A 20,632-nucleotide genomic window follows, 5' to 3' on the forward strand; every position below is an offset into this window, starting at 1 on the left:
CCCACCCAGAAATCTGGCAAATTTAAAAGGCGGGAGCCAGGCACCTCCCAATATGGCCACGAGTGTGCCAATACAAGGAAATAAAGATCGCCAGCGGCACATACACAGCAGTTTCATTCCCAAGGATGGACTATAGGCTGCTGTGTGGACATGATCTCTGGCCCACTAAGTAGCCCGTCATAGAGGTCATGACCGAGTAATAACCAATGGGCAAAGAAAAAGTGCTAACTGGGTCCAGCAACCCATATTCCCGCCGTAGATTTCCCCACAGATAAGAACTACTGGTAAAATAAGACTAAGCTAAAATAAATGGGTGAAAATGCAAAAAATAAACTAAATAAAACTGGGCAATCCTGCCCAGAAATCTGGCCAAATTAAAAGAGGGGGGCCAGGCACCTCCCAATATGGCCACGAGTGTGCCAATACAAGGAAATAAAGATCGCCAGCAGTACATACACGGCAGTGTCAATCCCAAGTGTGGCCTATAGGTTCCTTAGCGGACGCTCTCTCCGGCCCACTAAGTAGCCTATCGCAGAGGGTGTGGCCGGGTAATAACCAATGGGCATAGAAAAAGTGCTAACTGGGGTCCAGCAACCCCGGTTTCCCCAGTAGGCTCCCCCACAGTTAAGAACTACTGGTAAAATAAGATTAAGCTAAAATAAATGGGTGTAAATGCAAAACATAACCTAAATAAAACTGTGCAATCCTGCCCAAAAATCTGGCGAACTTAAAAGGCGGAAGCCAGGCCCCTCCCAATATGCCTACAAGTGTACCAATCCAAGGAAATAAAGATCGCCAACGGCACATACATGGAAGTGTCATTCTCAAGGGTGGCCTACAGGCTGCTGCACGGACGCGCTCTCCGGCCCACTACGAAGCCCGTCATAGAGGACTTGGCCAAGTAATAACCAATGGGCAAAGAAAAAGCACTAACTGGGGTCTGGCAGCCCCTATTCCCCTGGCAGGCTCACCCACAGGTAAGAATTACTGGTATAATAAGAATGAGCTTAAATAGATGGGTGAAAATGCAAACCATAAACTAAATAAAAGTGGGCAATTCTACCCAGAAATGCAACAAACTTAAAAGGCGGAAGACAGGCACCTCCAAATATGGCCATGAATGTGCCATTACAAGGAAGTAAAGTTCACCAGCAGTATATACACAGCAGTGTCAGTTCCAAGTGTGGCCTATAGGCCGATGTGCGGACACGCTCCCTGGCCCACTAAGTAGCCCGTTATAGAGGGTGTGGCTAAGAAATAACCATTGGGCAAAGAAAAAGTGCTAATTGGGATCCAGTAACCTCTGTTCGCCTGGCAGGCTTCCCCACAGCTAAGAACTACTGGTAAAATAGAAGTAAGGTAAAATAAATGGGTAGAATGCAAAACATAACCTGAATAAAACTGGGCAATCCCGCCGAGAAATCTGGCGAAGGTGGGAGTCAGGCATCTTCCAATTTGGCCGCGATTGTGTCGCTACAGGGAAATAAAGTTAGTCAGCGGTACATACACAACAGTGTCAATCCCAAGTGTGGCCTATAGGCATCTGTGCGAACGCGTTTTTGCGGTGATGGTCCACTTAATAGCCTATCATAGATGGCGTCGTCGAGTAATAACCAATCGGCAAAGAAAAAGTGCTAACTGGGGTCCAGCAATCCCTCTTCCACTGACAAGCTTCCTCACAAGTAAGAACTAGTAGTAAAATAGGAGTAAGTTGAAATAGATTGGTGAAAATGCAAAACATAAACAAAATAATACTGGGCAATCCCACCCAAAATTAAAATGCGGGAGCTAGGCATTTCGTAATAAGGCCAAGAGTGTGCCAGTACAAGGAAATAAAGATCGCCAGTAGTACATACACGGCAGTGTCAATCCCAAGTGTGGCCTATCTTGAAAGGCAAGATTAATGTCTTTATTTTACAAATTAGATATACTACCTTCTTACTGTAAAAATATATCAGATTTTAAAATACTTTTGCAAATACCAGAGAATGCAAGTTGACCTCTTAATTCACCCATCCCAAAGTCTTTTAACAGCACAGCCATACTTTAGTTAGTTCAGAACAAAGAAAAACCTTCAGACTAAACACCAATGCTTAACTTGTTTTAAATAAAGTACGTTTAGGGACCTACATTTTTTTTAGGAGCTTGCCTCCGGTGCTGCTAAATGCTGTGATTGTTGAATAGCATAAGCCAACTTTGTACACTTCTTGTCCCTTTATCTCACTGTTGCAACTTCTCTTGTCCCTACTTTTTTTCTTTGTCACTGTTTTCCTCGATTTCATCCCCTTCTTTTTCCCATTTCTACCTGTTTCTCTCGCTCGGAGTCAAAGTCTAAGGATAAAAAATAAGTCCTGATCCCAGCAATGAGTGCTCATGCCCATCGTCTGCACGCACTTGCACAAAGCAATGCAGTTCTGCAATAGAGCTGGAGACTAAACAGAAAATTATTCAAGAAATAGACCAAAAGAAACTTTGTCCTTACTTCAGCAAGCATGTCATGGAGTTCTCCTTCAGTTGGACAGCATCCCAGTGACCGAACTATTGTACCGATCTCTCTGGAAAAAAGTAAACATTCTATTAGTCTGCATGTAATCCCGACATTTGACATTTCAGGGAATGTCTGAATACACCAAATCATTTAATGATTCGAGCTTAAGTGACTCATATTTTTATTATTTCTGTGATTTTGTCATCAGAGGTCTTTCACCACTGTTCCTGGATGAACAAGGCAGACAAAGGCTCCACTCTTCAGCAGCAGGTGAGAGCTGGTGTGCCCAGTAGACTGAACAGGGTAATACCGCTGCCACCAAGACATTTCTAGTCAAAGTTAAGGGCACAAAGTTACTAGGTGGAAAGACAACAGCCTTCAACATTGAAAAGCTGACAGAAGCAGTTTGTGCTACCATGCCATATCAAAGTTCTGCAGGATGGGGCCAATTGCCCAGGAATAAGGAAAGGTAGCCCAAGACATTGCAACCAGCTTCGATATAGCAGAGGATAGCATGAATTTTCCGTTAAAAATCCTTAAGCGTCCCAAGGCCAGAGGCACTGGATGAAAATAAGGCAAGTAAAGGCTTAACTCCCTGGGAAGACCTGAGCTGCAGTGTCCAAAGCCTCAAAACATTTTGCTGGCTGGGCCTGGCATTCAGAGTGACAGAATTAGATTTTGTCTAAAAGAAAAAATTACACGTACTTGGCTTCCAATCTGAAAAGGCCTTTTGTTAAAGGTGAGAACAGAGTTTATGGGTAATAGGAGGGAGAATGAGAATGGACCAGGCAGCGAGGACTAGAATAAAAGCAAACCTTTAGAGACATATATAAAAAGGTGCTTTCACAAGGCTCACAGGTCAGAGAACAGATGGGCAATGGCTGAACAAAATGAGAACTACCAAATCTAAGCATGCTACTGTCCTACTCAATTTTTTTCATTACATTATCTCTTTTTTACACTCAAATGCCATTCAAGTTTCTGAGGAACTTTATGTCTGGCAGTTTTGACTTTTGACAGTAAAGCAGTGGCAATGAGGAACCTTTATCAACTTAATAAACACACTGTCATTAGGTTTCAACACAAGTATCAGTGGCACTCTGCTCAATCCCGGGTAATAATGGGACAAGCAGCAGGCAATTTCCAGCAGAAATCGGTGTTATATTCATGCAGCGCCAACAACATCAAAGTCCAGAAAACAACACAAAGAAATGTCTAAACCCATTCATAACAATAGAGAAAGATTTAATCTAGAATAAGACGTTAAAAAGTGAACAAGGTGAACCAAGGTTAACTTTTTTTAAGTTTTAAAGCAATAAGTGCATAGAGAAAGCAGAGTGCTATTGAAAAATATCAGCTTGAGGCAGATCAGGACCTATGTATGATTTCAGGCGGTCCACGATGGAGCAGAGGTCAGATACACCCAAGCAAGTCATCCTAGTCAAGATCTGTGCCTCCTTACTTAGTCTACTTTTTGGATGTCTGATTACTCCAGAGGAAGATTGTCCAAGGCAGAAGCCGGCAAATTCTTTAAAGTTGGATATGTGGTTGATGAGCTCCGGTTGAGGCCACTGGTATTACTGCCAAAAGCTCTAAGGGAGACCAAGCTGAATTTCATGGATGCCTAGTTTGCTTTGCCCCTTTTGAAGCCTCCTGCTGTTCCAAGCCTTTACCTTTAGACTTAGGGGCTGGTTTGGAGTTTGGCAGACTGGTTACAATATCACAAACATGACGGTTATCTTGCCCGTCGTATTACAAGTGCATTATATCCTACCGCACTTGTAATAAGGCAGACAGGATATCTGTTATGTTTGTGATTGGATACCCCATCTTCCTGTGTCTAAATCAGACACTTAGTCACATTTCTGTTTCCTAAAATAATCTAAGCTGTAGCTAGGCAGGGTTCCACAAGGCTGTAGTTGTGACCAGACCTTTCTATCTGTGTGACTGGTTTGGGAGCCTCCTGGCCCATTCACATAACATTCTGCTTCTATACGCTAACCCAGATCAGAGCGCTAACACCCCAAGTGTATATTATGTGTGAGCCTATGTGGCACATACATTGTGTGTATGAGTGAACCAGAGTCATGAAGGCCTGCTGGTTCCTTCTTGGAAGCCCTTGGCCTGTTCATGTGCACAAAATGGCAGTAAGGATGTTTTCCCAGACAGTATAAGTGTATTTCTGACATCCTTGAACCTGGAAGGAGGATTCAACCTAGACACTAGAGGGGAAAAGAGTAATTAAATTATGTTCTGTTACTGAGAGGATCTACTGATTAGTCTTCCTGAACACTGTCCCTTGGTAGATGGTTGCGGTGAATGGGTGGGCTGCAGTCTCTGTTGTTCAGAACGTGATGGGTCCTTTAGGTGAAGCCAGACTTTCATCGCTTTCCTGATCACAGTTCAGTTTGTCTCTTGGTAGCCAGATGCAGAAAGCTAACCCTCTTTGTGCATCTGTTGCAGGTGTTTCCACCTGGAAACTACCCTGCTATATGGAGCATTACTTTGCACAAACCAAATGAAAGAAGAACTGACCAAAACCTGTTCTGTAAAGAACATACAGAAAATTCACACCCCCTGTCTGACTGTATAAAAGTGGGAGCCACTGACCCACTTGTTCAAGTTCCAAGCTTTCTTTGCAGATGGAAGGGAGTGCTCCACAGAGCACTCAGAGGACTCCTGTGCAGCCAGAACTGGTGTCTTCATGGCAGACAGCTTCCCAGAGGTGAAGGGACATTTCCTGGAGTTTGACATGGAAGGAAGAAGCTCTCACCCTGCCTTGAAGTATCTGTAGGGCAACGTGCCCACTGGGAAAGGGAAGGAGCTGTTAGAGAGGAAATGAAATGTGAGGAAGTTGCATCACAGACATTAAAAGAGAGTGTCACACAGTTATACGTGGTGAAAGAACAGAGTAGGCCTAAGTTCCACAATGATGCAAGACAGGTGAAGATTTCATTGGAAAATAGAGTGCATGATCAGAAAGGTCTTAGTTAAAGAAAAAACTGAGTTTGCAAGCTTAGAGGAATTTATGGCCACAGCACCCAAGCACATGATCTTAGTTCTTGGTTCTTAGTAAATTGAAAACGTGACTGAAAGAATGTGAGCAGGAGGCAGGGTTAGCCAAGTACTCACAGAATCTAATAAGAAGTCTTGGGAGCACAGCAGTAAAACACACATGCATATGAAAGATGAAATTAAATGGTTTGTTAAGGATTGTTAGAATTACAATGAAGAATGTGTAGAGAAAAGGTTAGGAGTTTGAGGACACAGGTGATGTGATTTTCTAGTAAGAAATATGTACTTGTTGGGGAACCTATTATTTGACTTTTTGTAAAAACATTGTTGATGTAACTATTTGAGGGTCTGTCTGTGAAAAGCCATTTGAGACCCGCTGTTTACCTGTGTGGGGATAGCTACTCTCCCTGCCATGACAGTAAACCTGTTTTTGCCTTGCCAAGTGGAGTCCTGTTTTTTATTTTTTTCAGTTTCCCTACAACAGTTGGCAGGCCAGATAGGAGTCTCATTTTTCTTCAAACAACTGCTGCTGCCAGAATACCGCCTACCACCGCTGCATAGATTATTGTGCATCTTTGATGAGGTAAGCAGACACTGTGTTGACTTAAGTTCTGCCAGTTCACAGAAGCAGGTAGGACTAGGAGTTGCCTTCTTTAAGGTGAGGATAATGCAGACTCCGTTCCAGGTTTTGTATATAATGTGAATTGTCATTTTGGCAATGGTAAACCTAGGTATAATGTAAGTAAGGTTATTGCATGCAAGACTGTGCACAAGGGTCACACAATATTAAGTTAAGGCGCTGCATATTCAGTAGAGTGTTTATCCCAATGCAAATTGGAAGTGGTCAATGTAGGTGATTCAAAGTTGGGAGTCCAAAATGTGTTCTAATATTTTGACATAGAGGGATGGCTGAAGGGCTGATGTCGCTAAACTTTATCTCCAAGTACGATCTGAACACTCGAATCACCAGACTGGACCTAATGTCCAGAAGTCATTCTATAGTCTATGAGACGTACGGTTTGAGAGTTATCCTCTCTTAGGCGGGGAGGGAAGTGACCAGTTGGTACCGACTAAGTTTACAGCTCAAGTCAAAACAATTATGATTAACATTTAGAAAGAGTTGAAGTGTTTATATTTGTAAAATATGTTGATGATGACTGTGCATGGGTGCCTAAAAATAGATATGTGGCCACAGAGTGATGTTGCTGTGTAATGTTATTGTGACATTTAGGGCCTCATTATAACATTGGCGGTATATACCGCCTACCGCTGCGGCAATGACCGCCAAAAGATTGTCGCCGCAGCTACCAGCCGTCAGCCGGATTAAGACTCCTATCAGTGACAGGGAAGGAATTCCCTGTCACTGATAGTGCCTACCGCCATGGTTTTTGTGGCTGTAAGGAAGCCACGAAAACCATGGCGGTAGGCGAGATCATAATCCTGCAGGCGGGCTAGTGACGGCCACCGGGCTGGAGACTGAAGTCTCCAGCCAGGCTGCCGTTACCGCCATGGCGGACAGTGTGGTACATTGGCGGTTTGGCTTGAGCCAAACCACCAATGTTTTAATATGGGGAAAAGTACCGCCAGCCTGTTGGCAGTACTTTTCTCCATTTTACCACCGTCCGCCGGGGTCATAACGACCCCCATAATGTTTAATATATGACCGAAAAGATAGATTGATTTTTTATTTTTGAGGGCTAGTGTGAAAAACATTAAGTAGACAGATAAAAGCTTAGATTTGGAAATGCTGCTAGGAATACGGGAACTACAGAGAACACATGCAAAAGACCTTTCCATGTGATCAGAAAAGGTTAAAAAAGTATTGTGAGGAATGGTTTAAGGCCACTCAGAAACACACATATCCCTGGCCAAAAGAAGGGACAATTGATGATAAAATATTAGAACACATTTTTACACATCTAAAGAGTAAATATGTAGGAGTAGAGCAATGAGTAGTTTACCCTGGAGTGTTTCCTTGAAACATTCAGATTTCTCCAATCAAGAAATGTAAGGGTAATACTTAGCATATGGTTCAAGACCTGCATCCCCTGAACAATGTAATGGTACCAGAATTCCCAATTGTTCCCAAACCTTCCATTATTTTGACAAATATTCTTTAGGATGTTAAATTATTTTCTGTCGTAGATCTCAAGAATGCTTTCTTTAGCATCCCTCCCCATCAAGACAGTCACTATTTGATAGCGTCCGCCTATCACGGAACTCAGTATTTGTATCCCCGTATGCCTCAAGAGAATAGTGAATCCCCTAGCATTTTCAACAGGGTGGTGAAAAAAGATCTGTCAAACTTTCCTTGTGACAGTACATTGTTGCAGTATGTTGATAACATATTAATTTGCAGTCCTTCAGAACAACAGTGTAGAAAAGATACTATGGGGTTCATTATGTATGACCGCCAACAGGCTGGCGGTGCATACTGACACATTATGAGATTGGCGGTTTGGCTATCTCATAGTTGTGCTTTGTCAGGATCATGAGCTCACTGTGATGCTACGTCAGGTACTACTTTTCTGATTCGAAAGGTGAATCCCCTCCCAGGAAATTCCAGCACAGATAAGATCTGATAACGGTACACACTTTGTTAAAGCAATGTTCACACATCTCAGGACAATGTTAGGGATAAAGCATAAACTATCTTCTGTTTATCCTCCCAGAGTAATGGCATTGTTGAGCGCCTAAACGGCTTACTGAAGAATAAGATCAGCATGCTATACACCACATTGCATAAAAAGGGTTGTATTGCTTACCATTAGCACTATTCTCCCTTTGAAACACACCTAGTCCTGATCATCTCTTAACACGCCATCAAATATTAACCAGAAGGCATATGAATACGCAAATACATGCCACTACAAGTAATATAAAGGGAGAAAGGAGAAAGTACAGCTGAAATTTTGAATGCTGAAATGCATGGTTATCTCACCGATGAAATGAAAGCTGAAAAGTTATTTTCTAAACAGGTAACCAAAGGAAAGGAAAAGCGTGCCACAGCTGAGATTGACCTCCCAATTGTGCACACAGGAGACAAGGTGTGTGTGAGGAACTTTGTCCAGAAATAGAAAGATCTGAAATTCAACAGCCCTTTTACTGTAACAATGGTCGCTCCCACTGCCCTCAATGTAGATGGCAGGAAGCCATGGATCCATCAATCAGATATTTGGGTGAACCCAGCATCACGCCAAGCATCTGCAGCAATGTGAATGGAACTAGGGGGGGGGGGAGAAATGTGACTGTAAAAACACCCCCCCACCTCTGTCTTTTTCTTTTTTGTCTTTTGACACTATCATTTCCACTATTGTTTCTTTATAGTAATGTACATTTTAAATAACTGTCTAATATGTCTCACAGTATTCACACTAGATTGTTAGATAACGTGGTGTAAACACAAATCAGACATAGTATTAGAAAGTACCAAGTCGTGTTTTGTGTGCTCATTAATTCCTCATGCCACAGGATCAGAGAGGTTACACTTAACTAAAGAAGTACCCTCACACACAGCTTTATGTCTTTTACATCTCTAACTGTGTAGGATTAAGGCCTGAATGCAGCCAACATATGTTAGGGTAATAACATTTCTATTTAATGCCACAAAATATGACTAATTAGCAAAGGTTTTATATACCTTTAAAGACATGCAGGTCTTTAGGGATAAAATGAAGAAAACAGGTGCTATCTTAACACTGCAGAATGGATACAAATGGTTTTAGGTTTAGGGTTTTCAGGAGCAACTCGCCCACCCCCCGAGTGTGATATTTATTTGGTAAATTCTTTACCCCCAGATAGCGTTTGTAGGCCAGAATTTAGAGTTACCGAATCAGTGGATGCCTATGATCAATAGCATTCTGATATTGAAATTTCCTGTAGGGCCATGTCTTTATGGAATGGTACTGCTATTAGTGGATGCAGTAAAAAACTGTGCATATATATGGGATGATAATATTCTGCTAAACACTTAGAAGGATAGTACAGTATGCCCTCAGTCAGTCATGTGATTAACAGCTGTTTAGGTTTCAGAGGAAAGAGCAACGTTAACGTAGGACAGAATATCAACTGCAGTGCCACAACAGATAATGCCGACATGCAAGGGGGCACTACAAGTCTCATGGACTATTACTGGCAGTGTGGAGAACTATGGCATGCTCGCTGAACTAAAGAAGCCTTTGTTCACTAGTGACTTTGCAAGCCCCTGCCTTGCTAATTCTGGGAGTCAACTTGTCTATGCTACATGATCACCCCATGAGCTGTCCAACAATTTTATTTACATCATCACTGAAGGAGAAGAGCTGCAGAATATTATGGCACACCACTCGGAAGGATGTTCCCTAAGAGTACAGGTGGTTTAATGATGTTCAGTTATTCTTTGGAAGTATTTTGCAATTTGTTCAGGCAAAGGCCACTGCTCGATGGCTACAAATAAATAGATGGAAACTTCTGAAGATAGTTAAGACCATGAAAGATGGACTTAATGCCATAAATGAAGAGCTGTGTGCCATAAGATTGATGGTAAAGCAGCACCGTTATGTACTTGACCTTATGACGGTCATGAAAGGGGGTATGTGTCAAGATAGGAACTGCTTGTTGTACGTATGTCCCAGCACATGACACGGACAATGGAACTTCGTCAGAGGCTATTCAAACTTTGCGTAATCTATAGAAGAAAATGGTAGGTGTAGGAGGTGCCCCAGATAATTGGTTCACAGACTGGTTTGCTTTACTACCATCCTGGATGTTGAGAGTGTTAAAAGCTTTATTGCCAGCCCTTGTAACACTGTTGTTGATATGTTGTGTTATTCAATTAATTATAGCATGTTGTAGAAGAATCAGTACAAAGGGGGGAGGGATTTTTATAGTTAGGAGTCAACCATGAGTAGTAGATGCTCTGGGCAATACATATCATTTAGTGCCAAGTGCAGACTTAGGATTAGAGCCAGTAGTTGAAATATCATCTCGAGGGAGGAATGTTAGAGACAAAATGAAATGTGAAGAAGTTGCATCACAGACATAAATAGAGAGTGTCACAGAGTTATACGTGGTGAAAGAACAGTGTAGGTTTAAGTTCCACAAAGATGCAAGACAGGTGAAGAGTTCACTGGAAAATTGAGTGCGTGATCAGCAAGGTCTTAGTTTAAGGAAAACTTGTGTTTGCAAGCTTAGAGGAATTAATGCTTATAACACAAACAAATATTCTTTGTTCTTGTTAAATTGAAAAACTGACTTAAAGAATGTGAGCAGGAGATAGGGTTAGCCAAATACACACAGAATCTGATAAGAAGTCTTGGGAACTGAGCCATAAAACACACACACACACACACACACATGCATATGAAAAAGCAAATAAATGGGTTGCTAGGCATTGTTAGAATTACAATGAAGAATGCGTAGAGAAAAGGTTAAAGGTTGAGGATATGGGGTGATGTAATTTACTAACAACAAATGTGTACTTGTTAGGTAACCTATTATCTATTATTTGTTAAAACATTGTTCATGTAATTTGTAGGGAGCTGGGTTATGGTTGCAGTACACCGCCTACATTTGGCCTGGTCTGTAGATGCAACATTGATTGAAGTGCACTGGGTTTATGCTAACTAGGTCCCCAGTGTCAATGTTCCTTCCCTATAACAAGACACCTAGTCCTTTGATCCCCAAGTGACCAGTCCCTTTAGCATCCCAGTCCCTAGTAAATGGTACCACTGGTACTTAGGGCATAGGTAATAAAGAGGGCTCCTCAGAGCTGCAGCACAACTTGTGCCACTCTGAGGAACCCAGCAACAAACGTCTGCAAACGTATGCATACTGCCAATGCAGACTGCGTGACAAGGTGCTCCCAAAACTGAAAACACGGCATGGCACACACTTGTGTCCATGTCCCCTAAACACTGCTTGGAATATCTGTGAGTCACCCCAGTAGGAAGCTGGCTCTGTATATACTACACCAAAATGAGGTATAGCATGCACAGAGTCCAATGGTTCCCTAGAGGTTTTACAGAGGGTAAAGTAGATAATACTATTGCTCTTTTGTGGTAGTGTGGTCGAGCAGTTAGGCTTATCAGAGGGTAGTGCAAAGCATTTTTTGTACACACAGAGTCAAGATTAACTCCAGGCCAATATTTTATGTATCAAAAACACACTTTTTTACTTTATTTCTAGAACCAAAAGGATCTTTGTTGCAGGTAAGCACAGTTTCAGGATTGTATCACTTTTATGCCACAAAAAAGCAATGCAGTCCCATGGGAGGAAAAGAATCAATACAGTTTGCAGATAAGTACTCGACTTATGATCCCAGTCTTCGGGGGTTGGGGTGTCCACAGGGCAAGATTCAAGAAGACACCAAAGGTGGACCACCAGCAACACGGGCCGGTGAGGTGAAGAGATCAAAGGTGGTGTTGGGTGCCCAAATGGAACCAATGGAGACTGGGAGCACTTGGAAAGAAACAGGTTGCAGATAAGTACCCTTGACTTCAGGGCACAGACCTGCAGGGTTTGGATCAGCACCAGAGGTGGGAGGGGGGACAGATCAGCACCAAATACGCACCCTCAGTGGCACAGGGGTGGCCAGGTGCAGGGTGCAACACAGCATCAGGCGCCCAATGCTTTTCAATGGAGGAACCTTGGGGGTCACAAAGAGGCTGCAGGTTTGGTCCAGGGAATCAGCTGAAGAAGATCAACAGCTGGACAGGTAACTAGAGAGCCCACTGAACATTGCTGAACCATCGGTTGTGGTCTCCAAGGCCAGGGGGCTGCGGGTGCAGGGGTACCTTTAGGGGTTGGGAATCTTCACCGGAGCCAGGCGCAGTCAGGGGGTCCTCTGGATTTAGGATGCAGACGTCGTCTCCTGGGGACCTTCTCTGGACTGGTGGGCCACTTGGACATGGGCCATGGGATCAAGTGCAGAGTAGGCAGGACTTGCGGATCCGGGGAGGCTCTGAGGTCTTTGTTGGAAGTTTCTTTTTGGACAAGGTCGCTGGCCTCAGGAGTTCTTGACCCTCTGGTAGGCCGGCAGTCCTCTAGGGGTTTGTAGTGGTCACTGGTCCTTCAGGGTGTGTCATCTTTATGTAGCAGGAGTCTTGAAGCTGCGGACAGTCCAGTAGGGCTGGGGCCAAATCAGTTGTCATCTGGAGTCTTCACTGCTGGAGCAGATCTTCTGTCGTTGTTCTTCTTGAGATCATCAGGAATCTGATTAGAAAGGTTCAGGGATGCTCCTAAATACTAGATTTAGGCATGTTATAGAGGTCAATAGCCAATGGCTACTGGCCCTGAGGGTTACTATGCCCTTTCTGGGCCCACTATCTTTGGGGATGGGGCACATTTCTAACCCTATTGGCTATCTCCCTCTGAAACTAGATGTAGGATTCTGCAAGGAGAGGGTCACCTCAGCTCTGGACACCCTAGGGGTGGTCCCAGCTGGGGTGGACACTCCTCCTTGTGCTTACTATTTTTTGCGCCAGACCAGCCGCCAAAAGAGGGGCTTCATCCGAGGGTGGGCATCTCCACTAGCTGGAGTGCCCTGAGGCAGCAGAACAAAAGGAAGGAGCCTTTGAGGCTCACCGCCAAGTGTTGCTGTTCCTGTAGTGGGGGGGTGTGAAGCACCGCCACCTACGGCAGACTTTGTTCCTGACACCAGAGAGCACAAAGGTTCTCATCCCATGGGGTCAGAAACTTGTCTGTTAGTGTCAGGCTGGCAAAGACTGGTCAGCTAGACACTAGATAGTTTGGTGAAATACAGAGGGCATCTCCAAGATGCCCTCTGTCTGCATTTTTCAATAAATCCAACACTGGCATCAGTGTGGGTTTATTGAGCCGAGAAGTTTGATACCAAACTTCCCAGTCTTCAGTGAAGCCATCAAAGAAGCTGTGGAGTTTGTAATGACAAACTCCCAGCCCATGTACTTAATATGGCCACACTGCACTTACAATGTCTAAGAATGGACTTAATACACTGTCGGTGCATGTTGCTCATGGAGCTATGCTGTCACCTGTTGTATAGTGCACCCTGCCTTAGGGCTGTAAGGCCTACTAGAGGGGTGACGTACCTATGCCATAGGAAGTGTTTTGCAGGCATGGCACCCAGGGATGGATGTCATGTCGACTTTACCTTCCCCCCACCCCCAGCACACACAAGCTGCAATGGCAGTGTGCATCTGTTTGGTGAGGAGTCCCTTAGGGTGTCATGAAATATACCATTAGGGACCCTTCCCTGGTCACAAAGCCCTTGGTACCATTGGTACCTTTTACAAGTGGCGTAGCTGTGTGCCAGGAGTGTGACAGTTGTGGAAGTAGGGTACAGTTTGGGGAAAGAACACAGGTGCTGGGACCTGGTTGCAGGATCCCAGTACACACTCAGTAAAGTTAGCATCAGGTATCAGGCAAAAAGTGTGTGGGGGGGTGACCATGCCAAAAGGGGCATGCTGATACAGCAGACATTCCAGTCCTAATTCAGGGTGCATTATATTACAAGTTAGGGCATATATGCATGAGCAAATATGCCCCTATATTGTCTTTGCCAATTCACATAGTAAGTGTGCAGGGAAGCCATTTTAAATAGTGGTCACTGATCAATACGAGTTCCCCAGCTACATGATGGCTTCTCTGAACATAGGAATGTTTGGTCACAAACATCTCGTATTAATAAACCCTCACTGAGTCCAGTGATGGATTTATTAACATATGCACGTAGGGGCACCTTAGAGGCACCGCCGAAAACCTAACGGACTTCTGGTGTGTTGACTGACTCGTCTGAACCAGCATCGCCACCCTAGACAGATTTCTGACCTCCTGAGGTGAGAGCCAGCGTTCTCGAAGGCCAGGAACTAAAGCCTGCTCTGAGTGGAGGTGTTGTCACCTCTTCCAGGCAGGATGGACATTCCAGAGTGGGAAGCTTCAAAGGACCAGCTGCCTTTGTTATGTGATCCAGGTCTCTCCTGATGGCAGAGAAGACCACCCCTCTGTTCTGACCCCAAGAGTAGGAGGTGTGCCCACATCATGCCAGTCCCACCCCTCAGGTGGACCAGCTCATGTGTGCACCACTTTTCAAATTTCTCCATCTTGTTTTAGACAGAATTAGTATACTAGGGTAAGGGTTGAGCCCGCCCCCCTGTGGAAGTGGTCAGAGAGAGGGTGTAGTCACCCTAAAGGTAAGCAACCTATTGGCTGCTACCTGGCACTCCCTGTAACACCCCTAAATTGAGTATTTAGGTGGCACACCTGAACTCAAGAACTCAGATTCGATGGATCAAGAGAAGAAGGACGAAGAACAGTCACTGCCTGGCGGGAACAGCAGAAGAACTGAGGACTTTTTTGAGCGAAACCCTGCCTGCTCTCAAGTCTCTCGACAAGCGTAACAGAGCGACTCATCTTACAAAGCTGGAGAACTACCAAAGCGTCAGGTAGCCTGCCAGCCCCTCAAAAATTGTTGCCAGTCTGCCTTGGAGTAGTGGAGTTACTTCCCCACAGTCTGCAGGCAATGAAAAGCACAATCCAGTCCACTGAATTGTATCTCCCTAGACCCGAACGACACCGCAGATGACCAGGAAAAGGTACTCGTGCTCTGGAAGACTAGATTTGTCACCCTATCAAAGGTGAAGACACCACAATCAACCGGAGCTTGTAGCACCACCCCTGGGGTACTGGACTCCTTGCACTAAGCACCAACAGTGATAGTCCATTCTGAATTCCCACTGGACCAGGACCAAGCAGCCATCGAGGGATGTCAGCACCAGTGAGACCCACTTCGTGAGTAGCCCGCAGTCTTGATTTTGCCTCTGCCAGATGTTGGCTCCTAACCACTCTGCACCAGAGCTGTCTGGCCGAGGTACCGAAGAACAGGCTTTGCCCCCTTGCTCCAAGACCCCTTGCGACCCGACCCCCTGTTTAGGACCTCCTGTACTTGTCCCCCTTGTGCACCCCATTTCCAGGTGCTCCCCCCTTTATTGTAGCGCACCCAGCTACAATCTCACTATCTCCCTGCTCCTGCCAAAATCTGGGCACCTCCAGACGAACTGCTGGTAGTACTTTGGATCTTGGGTTTCTACAACTCCAAACTCTGAAGGTGAACCCCTGAAACCAACTGTACTTACCTTTAAGCATTACTGACTTTTCCTTCCATTGGACTGCATGGTGCGTAAAGGCGCACAGGTTTGAACAGTTTACTTACCTGTAGAAATTGATATAAAAAACAGTACCTAATCTTTGACAAAGTTCTTGGTTTCAAAACATTTATAAAAGAAGAGTTATTCTTCTAATTTGGTGTTAGATTTATTCTTTGAGTTTGTGTTTCATTTATTGTCTCTATAAGTAGAACAAATGCTTAGTACTGACCTCTAATAAGCCTAATTGCTCACTCACACTACCACAAAAGAGAGCGTTAGTATTATCTACTTTTTCCTCTGTCAACCAATTGGGGACCCACTGGACTCTCTGCATGGTGTATTACTTTTTAGTGCACCATAAAGAGAGCCAGCTTCCTACATAACTACGTAAAGGGCTGTCTGTGAACAGCCATTTGAGGCCAGCTGTCTACCTGTATGGGGATAGCAACTCTCCCCAACAGTAAACCTGCTTTTGCCTTGCCAAGAGTAGTACTGTTTGTATTTATTTAAGTTTCCCTACAACAGAGCGTGCTAAGCCTGCAGGAGGCGTGATTGTCCACGACGAGCCAGTATCAGCTGACTGTGAAAACTTGAGGGTCCATTCACCCAAGAACACAAAAGTCAGTTCACTGCATACTCCAGGTTCAGGAATGCAGTCTATCCTGGTGAGAAGACAGCACAGTGGTAACATCATTAAGTTGTTGCGGAAGTGAACCATGTAGATGTGACACTGCAAAAATGTGGCCGAGCAGTCTGTGCCTTTGAGACATTGTGAAGGGATGCTTGATCAGACTGCTTCATTGCTACATCATGATGCAACTTACCTAAAGCCCATAAGTGGAATTGTGGCCAGTCAGAGACCTGCGATGATGCTAGAGTCTGCACAGACTTAAGGAGGCAGCCTCAACTGCTGCCTTAGGTGGTATTGACCTGAGTCCCAGAGCACTCGTCGCCACTGTGTCTCCTCCCGGAGAGAGACAGACAAGTACTGCAGGCCCCTGCCCCACCAAAGAGCAGACTAAACTTTGCAGTGATGACAACTGGGACGAATAGGAGTAACTGAGTGCAGGAAATATTATCAGTGTAAAGTACAGTTGTCCCATAATAGCGAGGCATCCATATCTTTAACTTGTTGTGTGTAGTATTGAGTTTTCTGTGTGGTATAAAGTACTTTCTTTTAACAAAGGCAAACACTAGTTTGGACAACAGTTATTGCAATGCAGAGAGATTGTTGAGTTCTGAGCTTGAAGCACCCACATACTGCCGTCCTGAAAAGACTGTGACTGCTTGTTATCACTGTGACTGATATTCAAGAACTGAAGGGGTTATACTTCGTACCGTTTGCAGAGCTATAGTAGAGAGTCTGGGATATCAGATGCAAATGGGTCCAACCACCACAGCTGAGACAAAGTTGCCCCTGCTTGCCCTGTGGCCTACTGAACAGGGTCTGATACTTTTCCAGTGGGACTTAGGGATTTCAAAATGATGTCAAAATGTGTAATGGTCCTTCACATAAAAGACAAAAAGGTGTGTAACACAGATACACAGGCAGGTAGGTTATTTTATATTCACTCAAGAAATGCCTTGGCCTGTTTACCTCTAGGATGGTGTGAGGGAATGTTATGTTATACTATGGAGTTTTTATATGTCTCAATACAAGCAACTGACACTAACTTCTAGCACTTTTGGGCTCCTTAGATACATGGGAGAAGGAGGATGAGTAGCCAGTGTTTGTGTGCTTTCGTCCTCAGTATGACAGTCATACTGACCCCTGGAAGATGACTTTCCTTTGATATTGTCTTCCTCGTGCCCCATGTCTGTGTTATGTTCTGTGTTCTTGTCATTGTTCTTTGTGCCACTGAAATGTATATGCCGATTGGGAGTTAGCTCCGTGGACGTCTCCATAAAGGTTTAATCTAGCACATTTCTAGCAACCTGTTCAAGTAAGTTGAGTCTTATATTAGCAGAGCCAATGCCTTTGTAAAGGTTGATTCTGGTGTGCAAGTCAAGTTCAACTAGTTCTGTGAAATCACTGTGTAAATCACATTGTCACTGGCTGGAACGTGTGCTACTCCCTTGACTGCAACTGGGTAGCTATCAGTAGTTGCTTCTGAGGGCACTAGTGTGAGTGACATGCTAGCTTTGTAGGTACGTAACCCAATGAGTGGGATGCCACGTGTGGCCAGGGGAGCCTAAAAACCCTGGTGATAATAGTGTGAGTGTCAGAGTGTAGAAAGTGTGCTAGGCCTTTCAGTCCTTGCACGCTGCCTTTTTCCTTCATATCTACTCAATCCGACCACTGCTTTTGCAATTAAGTTTTGACTGAAATGAGTGTGTAAAAATCATGATGTGCTAATTAGCTCTATAAATAGGAGTGGCATCCACAGTTTAAAGACTTCTTCCACAAGCTCAGGGGCATATTGCAGGACAATGCAGTCCCTGATGTGAAGGGAGGTGCATTCAGCCCAAAGCCAATGACTACATGTGAGATATGGGAGACCTGAGAGCCCCTCATCACACTCTACATGGGTGATCCCATCATTTTGCATCATGGCACTGCACAAGCTCTAGTGATTCTTCTCTTTCCTTCTAGTCTGGTGTGATTGTGTATTGGACTAGTGCATTTAATTTTCCAATTTTCACACTTCCAAACCATGGGGGGGAGGGGGCATTTGTTGTGTTGCAGTGTAAAGAGAAGTCGGATGTTGTTGATATAAGACCAACGTCCGCTCTGGGCCCATTTATATACACAGTATGTTGTGGTGTTTGTTCCATTTCGTAGCCAATGTTCTATGATGTACTGAATTTCAGAGTTTCTTCATTTAAGTCCTAGACTATCATACTCATTTAACATGTTGTGTAATGCACTGTGTTGATCAGCGGACAGTATGATAAAAAAAAGTTATTTTAAAAACCCACTTTCAATGCAAAAGTAAGTTGCATACCTCACACTATCAAGGTCCAAGAGATGCAGTATCTAATCCTCAACCCTCCACCCACCCCCTCAACAGATTTGTGTAGCAGGATAATTTCCAGGTCTCATTTTCCTTCAGATGTAATACTTCCTCCCAAAAAATCATAGGATTTTCCATTGCCACACAACTCTAAATCAACCGCTAAGACAGAGCAAGCATTTTGGTATCCTGCAAAAAGAAATATTTTGCTGTTGTTATTCTCCAAATAAAGGCACCATATTAGATACTGCTAGGAAGGCTCTGGTATCTTAGGCAGCTGCCTAGTACTGTCATAATTTAACAACGGCCCTGAAGAATAAGTTACTTACCTTTGGTAACGCTTTTTCTGGTGGATACAGTAACTACCTGTGGATTCCTCACCAAAAGAATTCTCCCCTCGCGCCAGCCTTCAACGGAAATTTCTTCTAGCTCTGCACGTCGACGATGACGTCACAATCTCCCGACTCCACGCGACGCCACATGACGTCATCTAGGCAATAAGAAGCCGTCGTCGACGTGCAGACGTCAGTTATCACCATTTTTTACGTGCCATAGAGGCGAACAGGTTAAACCTAAAGAGCACACATTAATCCTGAATAGACGAAAATAAAACATTTAATATAAAACTCAATATAAATCACAGTTATGAATGCTCAATCCGAGATAGAAATAAAAAATATATATGTACAATTCCAGTCCAAAATGTCCTTTTCACTATCTTAAATTGCGAAGGAAAAGTATATACAATAAATACAACCATATGCAAGTGAAAGCTATATACATACATATACAAGTCCAAGGATGCGCACCCAAAGAGATCCCGGTTTGACCAGTCAGGCAATGGGGAGGTGGGTGGGACCATGAAGAATCCACAGGTAGTTACTGTATCCACCAGAAAAAGCGTTACCGAAGGTAAGTAACTTATTCTTCTGATGGATACACCTACCTGTGGATTCCTCACCAAAAGAATAGAGTCCCCAAGCAGTATAACCTCCGGTGGTGGGTGCCCGAATGGTCAAACCAAGAAATCTTGCAGCACCGAGCGAGCAAAATGGCCATCCCTCCTGACCTCAGAGTACAAACAGTAATGCTTGGCAAAAGTATGGAGGGATGCCCAGGTCGCTGCCCTGCAGATGTCAGCCACAGGAACACCTCTAGCCAAAGCCGATGAAGCTGCTTTGGCCCTGGTGGAATGGGCAAGAAGCCCCACAGGTGGATCTCTCTTCGCCAAAGAATAGCAGATCTTAATACATAGAATGACCCACCTGGATAGCATTCTCTTGTGGACCGCTCTACCTTTCCTCTTCCCCACGTATCCAACGAAGAGCTGTTCTTCCTGTCTGAACTCTTTCGTCCTGGCGACGTAGAAGCTCAGTGCTCTTCGCAGATCCAGCCGGTGGAGCCTCTCTTCCTCCTTGGATGGGTGAGGTGGAGGGCAAAAGGAAGAGAGAGTAATTGACTGCCCCAGGTGAAAGGGTGTAACAACCTTCAGTAGGAAAGCCGCCTTGGTCCTCAACACCACTTTGTCCTTGAAGAAGGAAAGGAATGGGGTTTCTACAGTTAGAGCCTGAAGCTTACTAACCCTTCTGGCAGATGTTATTGCCACCAGGAAAACAGTTTTAAATACTAGGAACCGTAAAGAACAAGAGTGCATGGGTTCAAACGGGCCCCCATAAGAAAAGTTAAAACCAAGTGAAGGTCCCACTGAGGCATAACGAATGGCGTGGGCAGATACTTATTAGAGAGTCCTTTTAGAAACTTTAAAACAATTGGTGATTTAAAGAAGGATGGTTGATCAGGAAGGCACAGAAAAGCAGATAGTGCAGACAAATAACCCTTAACAGTGGCAACTGAAAAACCTTTCTGTGCCAAATAGAGCGCAAATGACAAAATGTCAGATAAACCAGCTCTTAAAGGATCTAAACTATTCTCTCCACACCAGCTTGTAAACTTAGCCCAACGATTCGCATAGATTGACTTGGTGGAGTGTCGCCTGGCCGATAGAATAACTTCCACCACATCTGGATGGAGAGAAAAGGAACTCAGATTGCCCCGTTCAATCTCCAGGCATG

The 20,632-nt window shown here is 44.3% G+C and overlaps 1 protein-coding gene across 3 annotated transcripts in view; it reads right to left on the bottom strand.

The window, feature by feature from the left end:
- Positions 1-20,632, bottom strand: part of EFCAB2 (EF-hand calcium binding domain 2) — a 385,449-nt gene that overhangs the window by 107,524 nt on the left and 257,293 nt on the right. For all 3 annotated transcript variants that reach the window (XM_069234448.1, XM_069234450.1, XM_069234449.1), the window contains exon 3: positions 2,483-2,555. In XM_069234448.1, coding sequence (XP_069090549.1) covers positions 2,483-2,555 — 73 coding nt within the window. The remainder of the gene's footprint in view (positions 1-2,482; positions 2,556-20,632) is intronic.

The sequence above is a fragment of the Pleurodeles waltl genome, chromosome 5 (assembly GCF_031143425.1).
Source record: "Pleurodeles waltl isolate 20211129_DDA chromosome 5, aPleWal1.hap1.20221129, whole genome shotgun sequence".
NCBI lineage: Eukaryota > Metazoa > Chordata > Amphibia > Caudata > Salamandridae > Pleurodeles > Pleurodeles waltl.